This window comes from Aspergillus niger (assembly GCF_000002855.4).
Source record: "Aspergillus niger supercontig An02".
Classification (NCBI taxonomy): domain Eukaryota; kingdom Fungi; phylum Ascomycota; class Eurotiomycetes; order Eurotiales; family Aspergillaceae; genus Aspergillus; species Aspergillus niger.
Genome location: NT_166519.1, coordinates 1,983,867 through 1,996,531, shown reverse-complemented (window position 1 = coordinate 1,996,531; position 12,665 = coordinate 1,983,867). Strand labels below are relative to the sequence as shown.

The following is a 12,665-nucleotide window of genomic DNA, read 5'->3' as shown; positions in this document are numbered from 1 at the left end:
ATTTTCTACTAGTCCTACGACTACTGCATAGTCACTAAAAGCAAAAGCCACGACCAAATTTAATTCAACAATTACCATTAACCCTGCTTCACTAGTCCACGACGCACCTCGATCCATCCAAATAATAATAATACAAATACTAACAAAATCAAATCACCCCTCAATCTGGTTCATATGACTCGGAATATTCCACGGATCGTAATCAATATGCACGAATGCCCTATCCACCGTAGGCACACTCTCCACCATATACTGCAGACTCTCCCCAACATCATGACTATCTTGGAGTCTGGTCTTCGGGTCCAGGACAATATCCACCTCGACGTTGAGCCGATCTCCTGCGTAATAGGCCTTTAGATCTTGGATCTTGAGAATTGCTTTCGAGAACCGCATCGTCATGTACAGCAGAATACTGTGGTCTTTGGGTGATGCTGCGGCGCCTGTTAGATGGCCGATGTGTTCGCTGGCTGTGGCGCTCCAGTTGTAGATTATGTACAGGGACAGGAGAAGACCGCCTAACGGGTCGATGTACCAGGTTGTGGTCAGGGAGCCGACTTTTTGTTGTATTGGTTAGTGGTGTGGTTTGGGTTGAGAGAAGTTAGGGTGAGGGCAGGAAGAACTTACTGAGAGGGAAGAGAATACTGAACAAGTTGAAGATTACGTCCGTCATGGCGTCTTGTGCTAGTGCTTGGACGCTCGAGTTCTTAATCAGTCGACACCAGAACCAGCAGATGAGCTTGACGATAACTGTGCTGGCCATGACAGCGATGGAAGGGAGGGATAGATCGACGACGGAGCGGTCGGAAGAAATGAGGCGTGTGAAGGATGTGAGTGCGACTTGGACGAAAGATGTCACCATTACGACGGCGAAGACTAATACGCTGAGTGGTTCGAGTCGGCGACGGCTGATCGGGTATCGGGAGCGGTCTTGTCGACGGATCAAGGTGGTTGTGATCCAGACTATGGCTGTGCTGAGGAAGTCCAGTGCCCCGTCGACTAAGCTGGCCAGGACGGATAGAGAGTTTGTCATGGTCATAGCAATAATCTTTGCGACTAGGAGGAGGACGTTGGCGATGAAGTTGACGTATATTGCTACAGTGACTATACGGTCGCTGCTGTCGACGAACTCATCGTTTGTGGGGATGATGTCTGGGGGTGATGCTACTCGTTCTTCGATCATCGGGGGCAGGAGTGGAGATGTCTCGTTCTCGCTGGGAATGCGATAGAGATTTCGGGGAGTTCTCTTGATTTTACCGGATGCTTTGGTATCTCCTGTGCCGTAGGAGGTTGCGTCATATGCCCGGCCGTTGGTTGAGACTGGGGGCTCTCCTGGCTGGTTGCTGTGATAGTCCACAATCAGACGATGGGGGAGAGAGGAGTCCAGCAATCTGTCAATAAAGACATATTGCGATATCAGATCGTTGTTGCGCTCGTAATACTCGCGCCTGTTGCCGTGTCAGATCGCACAGCGTTGGAGCCATAGACGGGGACGTACATGGCCTTTGGCATTTTCTTCAGCGTAGTAGGGTCCTGATAGAAATGTTGCCTGCATTTCCCCTTTAGTACATATTAACTAAGCTGTGAAACGAGGGGAAATGGCATACCAACGATAAATAGGCCTGCTCTCGCCGATGAGTCGCCTAGCGCGCTCAAAAGCAACAGGCCTATCCCCGCGATCTTGAATGGAATCTTCAAGCCTTTCACTGTCATAAGGATTATCGGCGCTTTGGACGCTGAGAGAGCGCCGTCGTATTAGTCCCCCGAGGCGTTGGCCACGGGTGGAGAGAAGATCGTGTTCTAAGTCAAGACTTGGTTGTCTCGCCCGGATGAATGAATCCGATCGCGGCGAAGAGGTAAGCATTGGTGGCACAGTACTAGACCGAGGTGTCGAGGACATCTTCCCTTCCCTTGCATTGAATGGCGTATAAACTTAATGGATGAAGAAGCATTCTGACTAGGCGGCAGCGATGACTTGGTCGACCGAGTCAAGCTTGGTGGGACCCTGACGGCATTCTTCAATCGGAGTCTGGGGCGCGCGGGCTGGGCCGAGCTGTTAGCTCACCATTATGAGATGGAGTCCGACAGAACTTTCTCACCTCAAACATACATAGTCCCTGACTGTCGTTTTATTTTCAGTGTCAGTACTGAGTAGTAGACACATATGTCATTGTCGCAAGAAGCCGCCTCGTGGCTCTCGCCGCCACCTGTGCAGCTCTCTCCTGCACCACAGGCTGGGGATAAAGCTCCCTCTTGCCCGGAACTGCCCCTCCCAGCCAACAACAACAGACCAACCATTATTTCATTCCTCAGGCACTGTGGATGTCCTGGTCAGTGACGCCTCTAAAAAAGCGCAGTCTACCATCAAACTAACGATATTTGCAAGTGGCGGAAGCAACTTTTCTCGAGCTGCGCACTGCCGCTGAAAATCACTCCGAGATCAACTTTGTCGCTGTATCGCATAGCGACCAGCCATCAACGGAGAGATGGCTGGAGTCTATTGGCGGAACCGGTGAATCGGGTTCCAACCCCGTGACCGTCATCGTCGATGCTGATCGCAAGATCTATGCGCAATGGGGCCTGGGCGTCACTTCGTGGAGCCATGTCCTGAGTCCAGCTGGACTTTTATCTATCGGGAAGCTAGGTTGGGAAAGGGGGATCTGGAACAAGCCTACAGAGAGTGGTAGTCGATGGCAGTTGAGTGGCAATTGGGCGGTTGACGCCGAAGGAGGAGTGCGCTGGGGAGGACCTGTGAAGCGAGCTGATGAGCTGTTAGATATTGAACAGGCGATTTATAGTATCAAAGCTTAAATTAATATCATGTGGGTTTATTTGGTTTTCAAAGGTGGCATGCTTTTGACTTATCCAAGACATGTCATGGTAATAATAAGGAACGGAAGATTTTGTACGCTTAGATTTAATTGGGTTCTTCTTTTGCGCCTCTCTTTGACATCCACTATCTCTCTCATCCTTTCCCCCAAATCTTGTAGAGACTAAAACCAGGGTGACCGATCAGGATTGCAGTAGGCCTTGGTAAAACTCGTGCTTTAAGATATGGCCAAGCTTCCCAAGTCTGGCGTGATCGATTCTGATTATTAATGCTTAATCCGTAACTAAACGTCCCAGGCAACAAAGATTGATGTCTCCCAAATCTATCCAGACCTACATGTTCGCCCTTAAGGCATCACTCATGGAACAGAGGCTACTGTTTTTTAGTATTATCGGGAGTTCTATGGTTATTGAAAAAGAATCGGGCATCCGTTCTTCGTCGGATTGGTGCGAATAGCTTCAATAAGCTGTGATCCTTTTGGCTTGGCTGACCAGTTTCCGTCAATCGAAACGTGAGATCCATTCTGAGTTTCCATTGAAACGCCACGCTTGCCTTGCATTTAACCAGTCGGCTATTTCTCCTTGTCCGAAAGGGTATTCGTGCGTGGCCAGCTTGCTTGCTTTGAGGCTGCATGAGATGAGCGGATGTTAGTGGATTCTAAAGGAATAGTAGTTGCTATCATGCTTACCCCGCATCTAAGCCTTTGTCCCTGGTGCTGCACGATAGTCTTCTATGACAGAAATCAGAATGGAGGTGAGGCGCAGACAATCGTAGAGAAGGAAGACTCAGGGGCACGTGGGGACATCATGTGCCCGGCCAAAGACTACCTCCCGCCTCAACTTCTGCTCTATACTCCAACCTGTCACCGCAGCACCCTGTTTGCTCATGCGGCATGTCAGGATTAATCTCAAATTTAGACTAGCCTAGACCACTGCTAGTCTGCCAATCTGCTCGCTTCATGCCTGTCTGCCTCGGCAACCTGGGCCGCTACCCCGGACGAGCAATAGAACAATTATAGAAAGCAGTGGCCAGAAGGTTGGGTAGTCACCATACCCGAAACCTGGAGAACCGGAACTCAAATACCCTATTGGCTTATCAAAAGCTCGGTTTGGACGGACGGGACACACTAGTGGCTGTCATTGAGGCAGAATCCTTCTCCGGCTGGCCGCCAGATTCCCTCAAGCGGACTGCAACCGCACGGGCTGACCGGACCGGCGCTTCTTGTGTTAGTGTGTTACACGCCAATCATATCGGCTGGGGAAGCTTACTACTTTGGAGTGGACGCAATCAGGAGCGAGGTGGTCGTACTAGTCCCGGGCCGGCTGGCCACCCCGGATTTTCAAGCTTCCTGCAAACCCTCGCTTCGCCATCGGCCTTTTCGTCCACCGGTCAACCCGTGCCCAGTCTGACGCATGCAAAGCGATGAGCTCGCTACAATCCACATGGATTCGATCCCGCAATAAGGCTTAACAGGGATCACGTATATAGGCCATGTTGTCTACCCCACCCCCGCTCGGGGTCCTTTCCTGTGGCTTTTTCTTCTTTATAAGTTCTGTTGTTCAAGGCCCCACTTAACGCGACTTCATGGCATAAGAGACTGACACACCATAATAACATATCCATCGGTGTCTCAAGATGGGTCGATACTTTACAATTGGCCTGGCTGCATTTGCAGCTACGGGGTCATTTCTGTTCGGATACGACAGCGGTGTTATGACGGACGTAATCGAGTCTAAAAACTTTCTGGCTTTCTTCAACACCACCCAGACATCATCCATCATCGGTGCTATCAACAGCACATTTTCGGGGGGTGGTAGGTCATCCTTTCTGGCTTGGTCTCTGTTCATCCCGTGCATTGTGCCGCTGGCTAACAATAGCTGCTAGCTTGCATTGGTGCGCTCCAGGGAGGGCTGACGATGGATCGCTTCGGACGAAAGTTCACTATCCAAATGGGTGCTTTCATATGCATGATTGGCGCTATTCTCCAGTCGTCAGCGAAGAATTTGGCTATGATTCTTGTTGGTCGCATTCTGGCCGGCTGGGCTGTTGGTCTCATGTCGATGTCTGTTCCAGTGTATCAAGCAGAGGTCGCTCATCCCCGTTCGCGTGGGTTCATCATCGGTCTTGCCCAGCAGATGATCGGTGTTGGATTCATTGTCAGTACGTATGTATACCACCATCTCAACCGAAGCAGAGTGTCTCTCAAGGAAGAAAAATACTAACCTAAGATTAGCTGGGTCGGCTACGGCTCCCTTCATGCACCGAATACCAGCGAGTTCCAATGGCGATTCCCGCTTGCCTTTCAGGCAGTCCCTGCAGTTCTCCTGGTTATAGGCATGTTTTTCATGCCCGAGTCACCTCGGTACCTGATCGAAAAGGAACGCTACGAGGAAGCCATGAAAATCCTCCGGAGACTTCACTTCGACGGCACCAACGAGGACTGGATTCAGACTGAGTACAACGAGATCAAAACCACCATTGAAGCCGAAAAAGCTGTCACAGTTCCCGGCTGGCTCATCATGTTTCGTGTGCCCCAATGGCGAACCCGACTCATGTGCGTTTCCTTGTCGTACCAACATTTTAATATTCAACCCCGCATTTGACTAACTCCCCCACCCAAACAGGCACGGGATCGCCGTCCAAGTATTCACCCAGATGACAGGCGTCAACGTCGTGAACTACTATCAAACAATCATGTACAATGCCCTCGGCATCACTGGTAACCGCAACACCCTCGTAGCAGGAATCTACAACTGCGTCGGTCCCATCACGAACTTCATTTTCATCTTTTTCCTTCTCGACCGAGTTGGGCGCCGCAAGCCCATGTTGTTCGGAACAATCGCTATCACCATTGCCCTGGTCTGCGAAGCAGCTCTCTACTCGCAGAACCTGGACGGCACTCGAAAGGGATACAGTATCGGTGGTGTTTTCTTCATCTTCTGCATCACTGTTATCTTTTCTCTGTCATTTGGTCCTTGCAGTTGGTTAGTGCCTCTCCCCACTCTGAATTGACACAGACATTTTCTCTCTCTAACGTGACATCTATAATATAGGGTCTACATGGCAGAAGTAATGCCAATGCAAATCCGCGGTCGAGGAAACGCCTTCGCCACTGCAATCGGCAACTGGGCCGTAAGCACTCTCTGGAACCAGGTCTCCCCGATCGTGCTGGACAAAATTCAGTGGAAGTTTTATTTCGTGTTTGCGGCGTGGAGTGAGTGACCCATCCTCCTCCTTTCCCATTTTGGTTTTCCCTTTTCCCTTCCTTTCACTTACTGCTTGCCTGCTAATCATCGGAATCGAAACAGACGTATGCATCACCCTCCCAACCGTCTACTTCTTCTTTAAAGAGACAAATCAAAAATCACTCGAAGAGATCGATCTACTCTTTGGTGGTCGTGCCCTGGGAATGCTTCCTGAGGATGTGGCTGCCAAGGGAGGAACAGTGGAGACTGAGAAGGCAGAGGAGACGGGGTAATCGGTTATTAATGTTGAGCATACGAGTACTGTGTGACCATGACGGAGTGTGTTATGGTATCAAAGAAGTGGGGGGGCCGGTCATGATCAACTGAATCGCACAGTGTCTCTATTTTCACCACCAGAAAGTATATGGGGTCTCGTTCTATACCATAACAACTCTTTTCTCTTCTACTCTTGCATATCTACCCATCCAAACCTCTACCCCCTCTCAAAGAAACGCCCTACTCCCCAGCTTCAAAAACTCCCTCGCATTCCCAAATTCAATCAAATCCACCTCCTCAGCCGACAACCTCCCCGACTCCCTCACCTTCTTCAAGAACTCCTTCCCCGTAACATTATCCTCAAACGGATAATCCACACTATACATCACCCTCTCCACCTTCGTAACCTGCAACAGCATCATCAGCGTCTCAATACTAAACACCCCACTTGTCGTAACCCAAATATTCTCATTCCAAACATCCATAATCCCCTTGCGTCTCGAGGCCGCCAACTCCTTGAAAAACCCCAACCTCGCAACCCGATGCAACATGATTGGTAGCAGCTCGCCCATGTGTCCGATTACGATCTTTAATTTAGGGTATTGCTCGAAGACGCCTGCCGCGTAGAGTTTCAGGATGTGCAGCCCTACGTTCTCGTGCCAGCCCCAGGCTGCGGACGCGAGGCCCAGTTCTGCAGGGAGGGGGTAGTTGCCGGAGAAGCGGGATTGGATGGATTCCGGGGACGGAGTGGAAGGGTGGATGTAGAGGGGGACATCGAGGGATTCGGCGGCTGCGAAGACGGGCCAGAACCGTTTGTCGTCGTAGTGGGTTGTTCCGTCGGGGAGGTGATTGTCGATTAGGGCACCGAGGAAGCCGAGGTCAGTGACGGTGCGGCGGAGTTCTTGGGCGGCTTCGAGGGGGTACGCCATCGGGAGCGCTGCGAAGCCGCCGAATCGGTCTGGGTGCTGTTTTATGGCGGCGGCCATTTCGTTGTTGGCTGCGTGGCAGCGGGCGGGGTCTGTTGAGGCGATACCGCCGGGCAGGTGGGAGAGGATCTGGTAGGAGACGTTGCCGGCGTCCATGTTGGCGAGGCGGGCTTTGGAGTGGTCCTTTGCGAGGTTGCGACATTCGGGGTATATCTTCCATGTGTTGTCGTAGAAGAAGTTGTTGCTTTCGAGGGATGGGAATATCGCGTGCTCTTCGAGCGTGATGGCTTGCGCGGGGGAGGCCATGGTTATGGGACTGTTGTAGTGAAGAGTTGGTCTCCGCTTGTACGGGTGGGTAAATTGCTATCCGGGTGAGGGTAGGAAGCCCGTTGTCGAACAATGCAGACTTAAGTGGAATTGCAGCTCCTTGAGTCAAAGGTGTTGTGCGACCAACGCCTCTGGTAAGGGATAGCTAGGGGCATGCTGCTTCATAAGTTGAGGACGGCGCCATTTTAGGCGGGTAGTAATGAGGGACAAGTCAACTTGGGATATTGGGCTACCGACATTGCGGCCTATAAGCGTGCAAAGGAAACATAACCTTTTGAAGTAAGCTAGACAGTCCAATCCCCGAGAAGGGGGAAGCCAGTTGATGCAGAGTCAGCAGTGTGTGTTGTCTTCGGCGTCCCGATCAGCGAGTGTGAAGATCCGGATAACCGTGTTGTTTATACAAGACAGGAGCAAGCTGCGTCATAGCCATGGGTAACAACGAGCGTGAGCTGCACATCCGGGGGATCTGTGTGGATCGGCAGCCGTGGCATGACCTGGCACGACATGGCATGACCTGCTAATTTGCTGGCTTCTGGCTAGTGCGACCGCCACCAAAATCATGCTCAGCCGACCATCCATCGAAATCTCCCTTGCAACCGCGCCAAGGAAGTTAGTCCGGGGCGCATGGGAAGGAATGAATCAATGCTTGCAGCGATCGCCCGACGGTCAGTGCCATAGGGTTAGTAGCATCGTTTAGAGTGATGGATGTGCGCTGCTGAGCCCCCCCCCCCCCCAGCGGCAACCTGCGCTAGTAGTTGGGAGAAGCTGCTGCCGAATGACCTGGGGGAAACAGGCGTGGAATGCAGGCAGCCAGATGCCTCTGGCTGGGCTTTCAAGGGAATAAAGCTCGTGGGTGGCACATAGTCTGAAGCCAGACAAAAGGAACCTTGTGTTGTCATGGTGATGGCGATAGCACTGTGATTTCCTGATCTTAAAACTGAAGTGTTATTCAGTCACGCCCCCCATTCCTTTTTCCTGAATATTCGGGCGTCAGCGACCGTGGGAAATGCACGTCTCACGAGCATCTGCTGATTGATGGCTTCGGGATGGCCTGATAAAGCATGGTTGGCGCATACCCCGCCAGGTGACGACGATCAGAGGCACAACGTTTGGTGGCTCGTGTCCTTTATTAGCGGCCAGAATCCTCGGGACCGTGGAACAATTCTCTTCAGAATTAACGAGAAGGCAGAATATAACCATCAGGAAAGACATCCTCAGCCTCGGTTGAGGATTGTCGCCTCTCTCGCTCGCTCGCAACCCGTCCACACCGAGTCCCCGCGGCGAGGAACATGGGGTTGTCGGAGAAAAAGGATAACACTCAGGTGAATCACCACATGGCCATTGTCTTGGGAATCGGACTAGGAGTCGCGACCTTAATCATCATGTGTTTGCTGTGAGTATTTAGCCAGCCCCTAATCATCTTTGTGCCCGATGATGGTCATGATCGCATTCGCGCCACTAATACCCTAAATTCAATAGTTTGACCCTTTTCGTCAATCGGCGTGATCGCCATCCGGTTCTCAAAAGCAAAGGCAGCTCAAACGACAAACTACGCAAGCTGGATGCTGTCTCCCCCACTCGGACATTAGAAGACTGGTGGTCGCGAGCTAAAGGGCCGCTTTTACCGTCCGAAGGTGTTGATGGCGACTTCATATGGTACGTTTAACTTGCATCCGCCGACCAACGGCTGAATTAGCGGCAACGCTAGCAAGTTGTTCGCCCACTAACGATGCCGTTGACAGCGTTGTTTGCCTCGAGTCGGTTCTGCGCTGCCAGGAAATCCGGGAACTCAAATGTCTGCACGTGTTCCATCGAGAGTGTCTGGAAAAGTGGTATCTGCAAGACCATTTTAATTGTCCACTCTGCCATAGAGCATATTACGTCCAAGAGACCCATCCAAGTAATGAGTTTGTGTGGATGGTGTGAATGCGACCGACTTTTTCTCCATGTTCATGCGGCGTTTTGGTGTCTTGTCTGGGTCTGGGCCTTCACCCCGCGCCGGTCTTACTCCACTCAAGTCTTGTCGGTCACGAGGGGCAGCATTGTCTGCTTCTCTTCGGTATTATAGAAGACATGGGCCAGTCCATATGTGGGTTCCCATTGGTTGGTCCTGGGCGATAGTTGGGATCCTCTTTCATGAGTTAATGACCTTTGATGATTAATGCGATACCCATATGTTTACAGAACTATGCAGCTCTCACAAAAGTCAGTCTTGCAAAGGTAGATACTCGGAATTGAAGTCCCAATTGTTGGGATTGCTGGGATGGTACCAGTCCAGGAGACTGTACAGGCCAGAGGTGGCATCGTTGAAAGCCATGTCCTCGATGGGCTGAGGATCAAGAACCTGGTCGAGAATATGGGACAACTTCCTCTCCGCTTCCTTGCACGTGTGGTAATTGCCATGCCCCGGTCGCGCTACCCAGGAGAGGCATGATATGAAAACACTCAGATTCCGGATGATCTCAGCTCGCGGTAACGCAGTAGTATATGTCCCAATTCCCTGATTCTGGTGAAGGAGCTCGAGGATGAGAACGCTGGCACTAGGGAGGCCGTAGTAAAGAAACTGCACCATGTTAATGTACAGAAAAGAAAAGTATATTGCAAGAGGTACTCGACTTACAATCCAAGCACGATGTCTACTCAAGTCGAGGGCTGGGTCACTGTCAACGTTGCCTTTGATAATATTAGACAACATTTTTCGTGACGTATCGAAAAGAGCCTCATGCCCGGTATTTGTGCGTTTAACAACAGTCCTCTGCAGAAGGAACAGGGTATAAAGATAGTCGAGGTGAATATGAAGCAGGGTAAACGACTTTGCTGGAGGTTCCGACTCGGTTCCTTCCGCAGGCACGTCGTAACGGAGACGGACGGGGCACGCTGCCCATGACTCCCGCGCTTGCTTTATAATTTCACTTCAAATGATTTAGCGACGAAGCCATTTGCACTTGCATGAGAGCCAGGGTATGAGGCCGACTCACTTGGATTTCTGCACCGTATCACTGTGCTCGCTGGTCCCTAAGGCTATCTCGAGAGCTCGCTCCCTGAACACGGCGAAGATGAAACGGAGACGGAGTACACTTGCTCGGTCGACCTCATCTTTGGATGCCCATCCGAAGCCATCCAATCTTGAAATTGCCGCGACTAGCTCATCCCCACCCTGGACTATCGTTCTTTCGCTAATATCCAGCGGGGGTGTTAGTGTGCTGTAGCGGTAGTTTATGGATGGCGGTCGTCCCACGAATGTGGCTTGATTCTTATCTGCCGAGAAGGCAGCAGCAAAGCACAATCTTCTCCATTGTCGAAGAAAGAAAGGGCAATCATCGCCCATAAGACTCTCTTGATGAAGACCAGCCGCATAGATTGTAGCGGATAATTCACGAAGGCGACGCCAGGCTTGATAGCCTATATTCAGATGACAGTTAGTGTATGTATGCTACGTCTTAGGAAGAACATATTGAAGAAGCAAGGCCTCTGTACTTACTTGAGTCACCGTAGACATGGGTGAGAAGTACAAAGCTGCTATACTGGCAAAATCCCAATAGCTCATTGACTGAAGAAGCCTGGTCGCAAAAGGTGAGACAGGTGCTGCTCGCTTCGACAAGCTGAGCGCGAAGTCTCTCCCGGGCTGAGGAGTCCGCCGCCACCTGGTTTAGATCTGGGTCACTCTCGGGTGTCGATGAGAGCGACATACCAGCAGTTGCGAATATAATGCCTATAGCTTCCCAACGTAAATTTTGCTCGGTAAACGAAGCACAATATCGCTCCACTGTCATCGACCTATAGTTGGGCAGCGGCCTGGAAGTATTCTGCGACACCTTACGAACTGTGTGTTGAAGCTGATTCTCGACATCACCGGTGAAATCAAGGGCCCCGAGAACATTCCGAGCGGAGCGTACAATAGACATTGTGACGATCTCTGGAATGACAGCAACAAGGACTCGGGTATAAAATCTCCGGATCAACATATCGCATATTGTGAGGTTATGAAGTAGCTTTAGCAACCGCACTCCAGTCTGGAGGCGTTCGGGTTCCATAGAATGGGTCACTGCGGTGGACATGGAGCTGCTATCTACATTGAGAGAGAAATCGGGACGATGCTCCGCAAGAATGGCTGAGTAACTTGTCGAGCCCAAGTATCCAGGAGAAGCAGAGGGCAGCTCCGACGTAGTATTTTGGCTTGGAAGAGCGCTCTCTATGGCTGCTACTGAGCTTGGAGAGCTATAACAATGTCAGCACAATTTGTGCGCTGGATTCCATGCATACTTTATTGTGATTGGAGGGTTGTTACCTTGCAATTGACTGGTTGTTTCTCCCTCGTGGCTTTCGGGCAGACTTGGTCAAGCCTCCAGCCGAATTCTTCGTCATCGGTGCTGGATGATAAAAACATTCCGATACCATATTCTTTGTTAGGCATCTGCCGCAGACTGGTCTCTCATGGTCGCATCGCAACTTAGATTTGCGACACGGCTCGCACGATTGCAATGACCCATTACGGCGAAATGCATTTGATCGATATTGGCGGCTGCGCAGATTAGAGTCTGGCATTTTTGCAATAGACAACCGATATTTAAGGCAGTGATCAACTCATTACTATAATGTCATAGTTGAAAGCGAGAGTTTGAAGCAAGTGTTGAGGGCGGGTAAATCAAGAAGCAGGCCTGACCTGCCCGAGACTGAATGCTTCTAGAGCGGGAACTAACTTGATTTGGTATCGCGTCCAGAGGTATGTGCAAGAGATTCGGAGATAATGAGTTGACTAACCATAACTCTAGCAAAACTCTCCATAAGTCATTGAGGTCAAACTAATAGGGAACAAACTACATTCACGCTGACTCCATCAACTCCAGATACATCTGCCCCACCAGCTTTCGCCCTTCATTATCCCCTTGTATCCACTCCTCCGGCGGAAATAGGTCAAACATGCCCACTTTCGTCAACAGCGGGATCGCGGCTCTAAGGGCCATCCTGAGCGTGTCCATTTTGACTTTGTCCCCAGCTGCATGTGCGTCATTATATGCCCGAATGTTGACCAGCAGTGCTCTAGACTCGACCTTAGTTCAGTGCATATTTCAAAGCAATAAATTAGAGAATTTGAAGGATCACTCACCCCACTGTGCCTGTCTG

The 12,665-nt window shown here is 50.8% G+C and overlaps 5 protein-coding genes across 5 annotated transcripts; 1 reads left to right on the top strand and 4 right to left on the bottom strand.

Moving 5' to 3' along the window:
* Positions 1–153: 153 nt before the first annotated feature.
* Positions 154–1,509, bottom strand: An02g08250 (uncharacterized protein; the record flags this gene model as incomplete). Its single annotated transcript, XM_001399920.3, has 3 exons — positions 154–554; positions 625–1,445; positions 1,496–1,509. 3 exons carry the CDS (start codon positions 1,507–1,509, stop codon positions 154–156), a joined length of 1,236 nt encoding a protein of 411 aa, XP_001399957.3.
* Positions 1,510–1,573: 64 nt separating this feature from the next.
* Positions 1,574–2,295, bottom strand: An02g08240 (uncharacterized protein; the record flags this gene model as incomplete). The annotated part of the gene is made up of 2 exons (XM_059746443.1): positions 1,574–1,874; positions 2,108–2,295. 2 exons carry the CDS (start codon positions 2,293–2,295, stop codon positions 1,574–1,576), a joined length of 489 nt encoding a protein of 162 aa, XP_059600038.1.
* A 2,167-nt stretch (positions 2,296–4,462) lies between these two features.
* On the top strand, positions 4,463–6,305 carry An02g08230 (uncharacterized protein; the record flags this gene model as incomplete). The annotated part of the gene is made up of 6 exons (XM_001399918.1): positions 4,463–4,640; positions 4,712–4,991; positions 5,061–5,381; positions 5,452–5,811; positions 5,881–6,041; positions 6,136–6,305. The coding sequence occupies 6 exons, from the start codon at positions 4,463–4,465 to the stop codon at positions 6,303–6,305; spliced, it is 1,470 nt and encodes a 489-aa protein (XP_001399955.1).
* Positions 6,306–6,515: 210 nt separating this feature from the next.
* On the bottom strand, positions 6,516–7,520 carry An02g08220 (uncharacterized protein; the record flags this gene model as incomplete). The annotated part of the gene is made up of 1 exon (XM_001399917.3): positions 6,516–7,520. The coding sequence occupies one exon, from the start codon at positions 7,518–7,520 to the stop codon at positions 6,516–6,518; it is 1,005 nt and encodes a 334-aa protein (XP_001399954.1).
* A 2,227-nt stretch (positions 7,521–9,747) lies between these two features.
* An02g08210 (uncharacterized protein) lies at positions 9,748–12,520 on the bottom strand (the record flags this gene model as incomplete). Its single annotated transcript, XM_001399916.3, has 8 exons — positions 9,748–10,104; positions 10,162–10,453; positions 10,520–10,943; positions 11,023–11,759; positions 11,830–11,911; positions 12,016–12,131; positions 12,303–12,343; positions 12,404–12,520. 8 exons carry the CDS (start codon positions 12,518–12,520, stop codon positions 9,748–9,750), a joined length of 2,166 nt encoding a protein of 721 aa, XP_001399953.3.
* Positions 12,521–12,665: the final 145 nt, after the last annotated feature.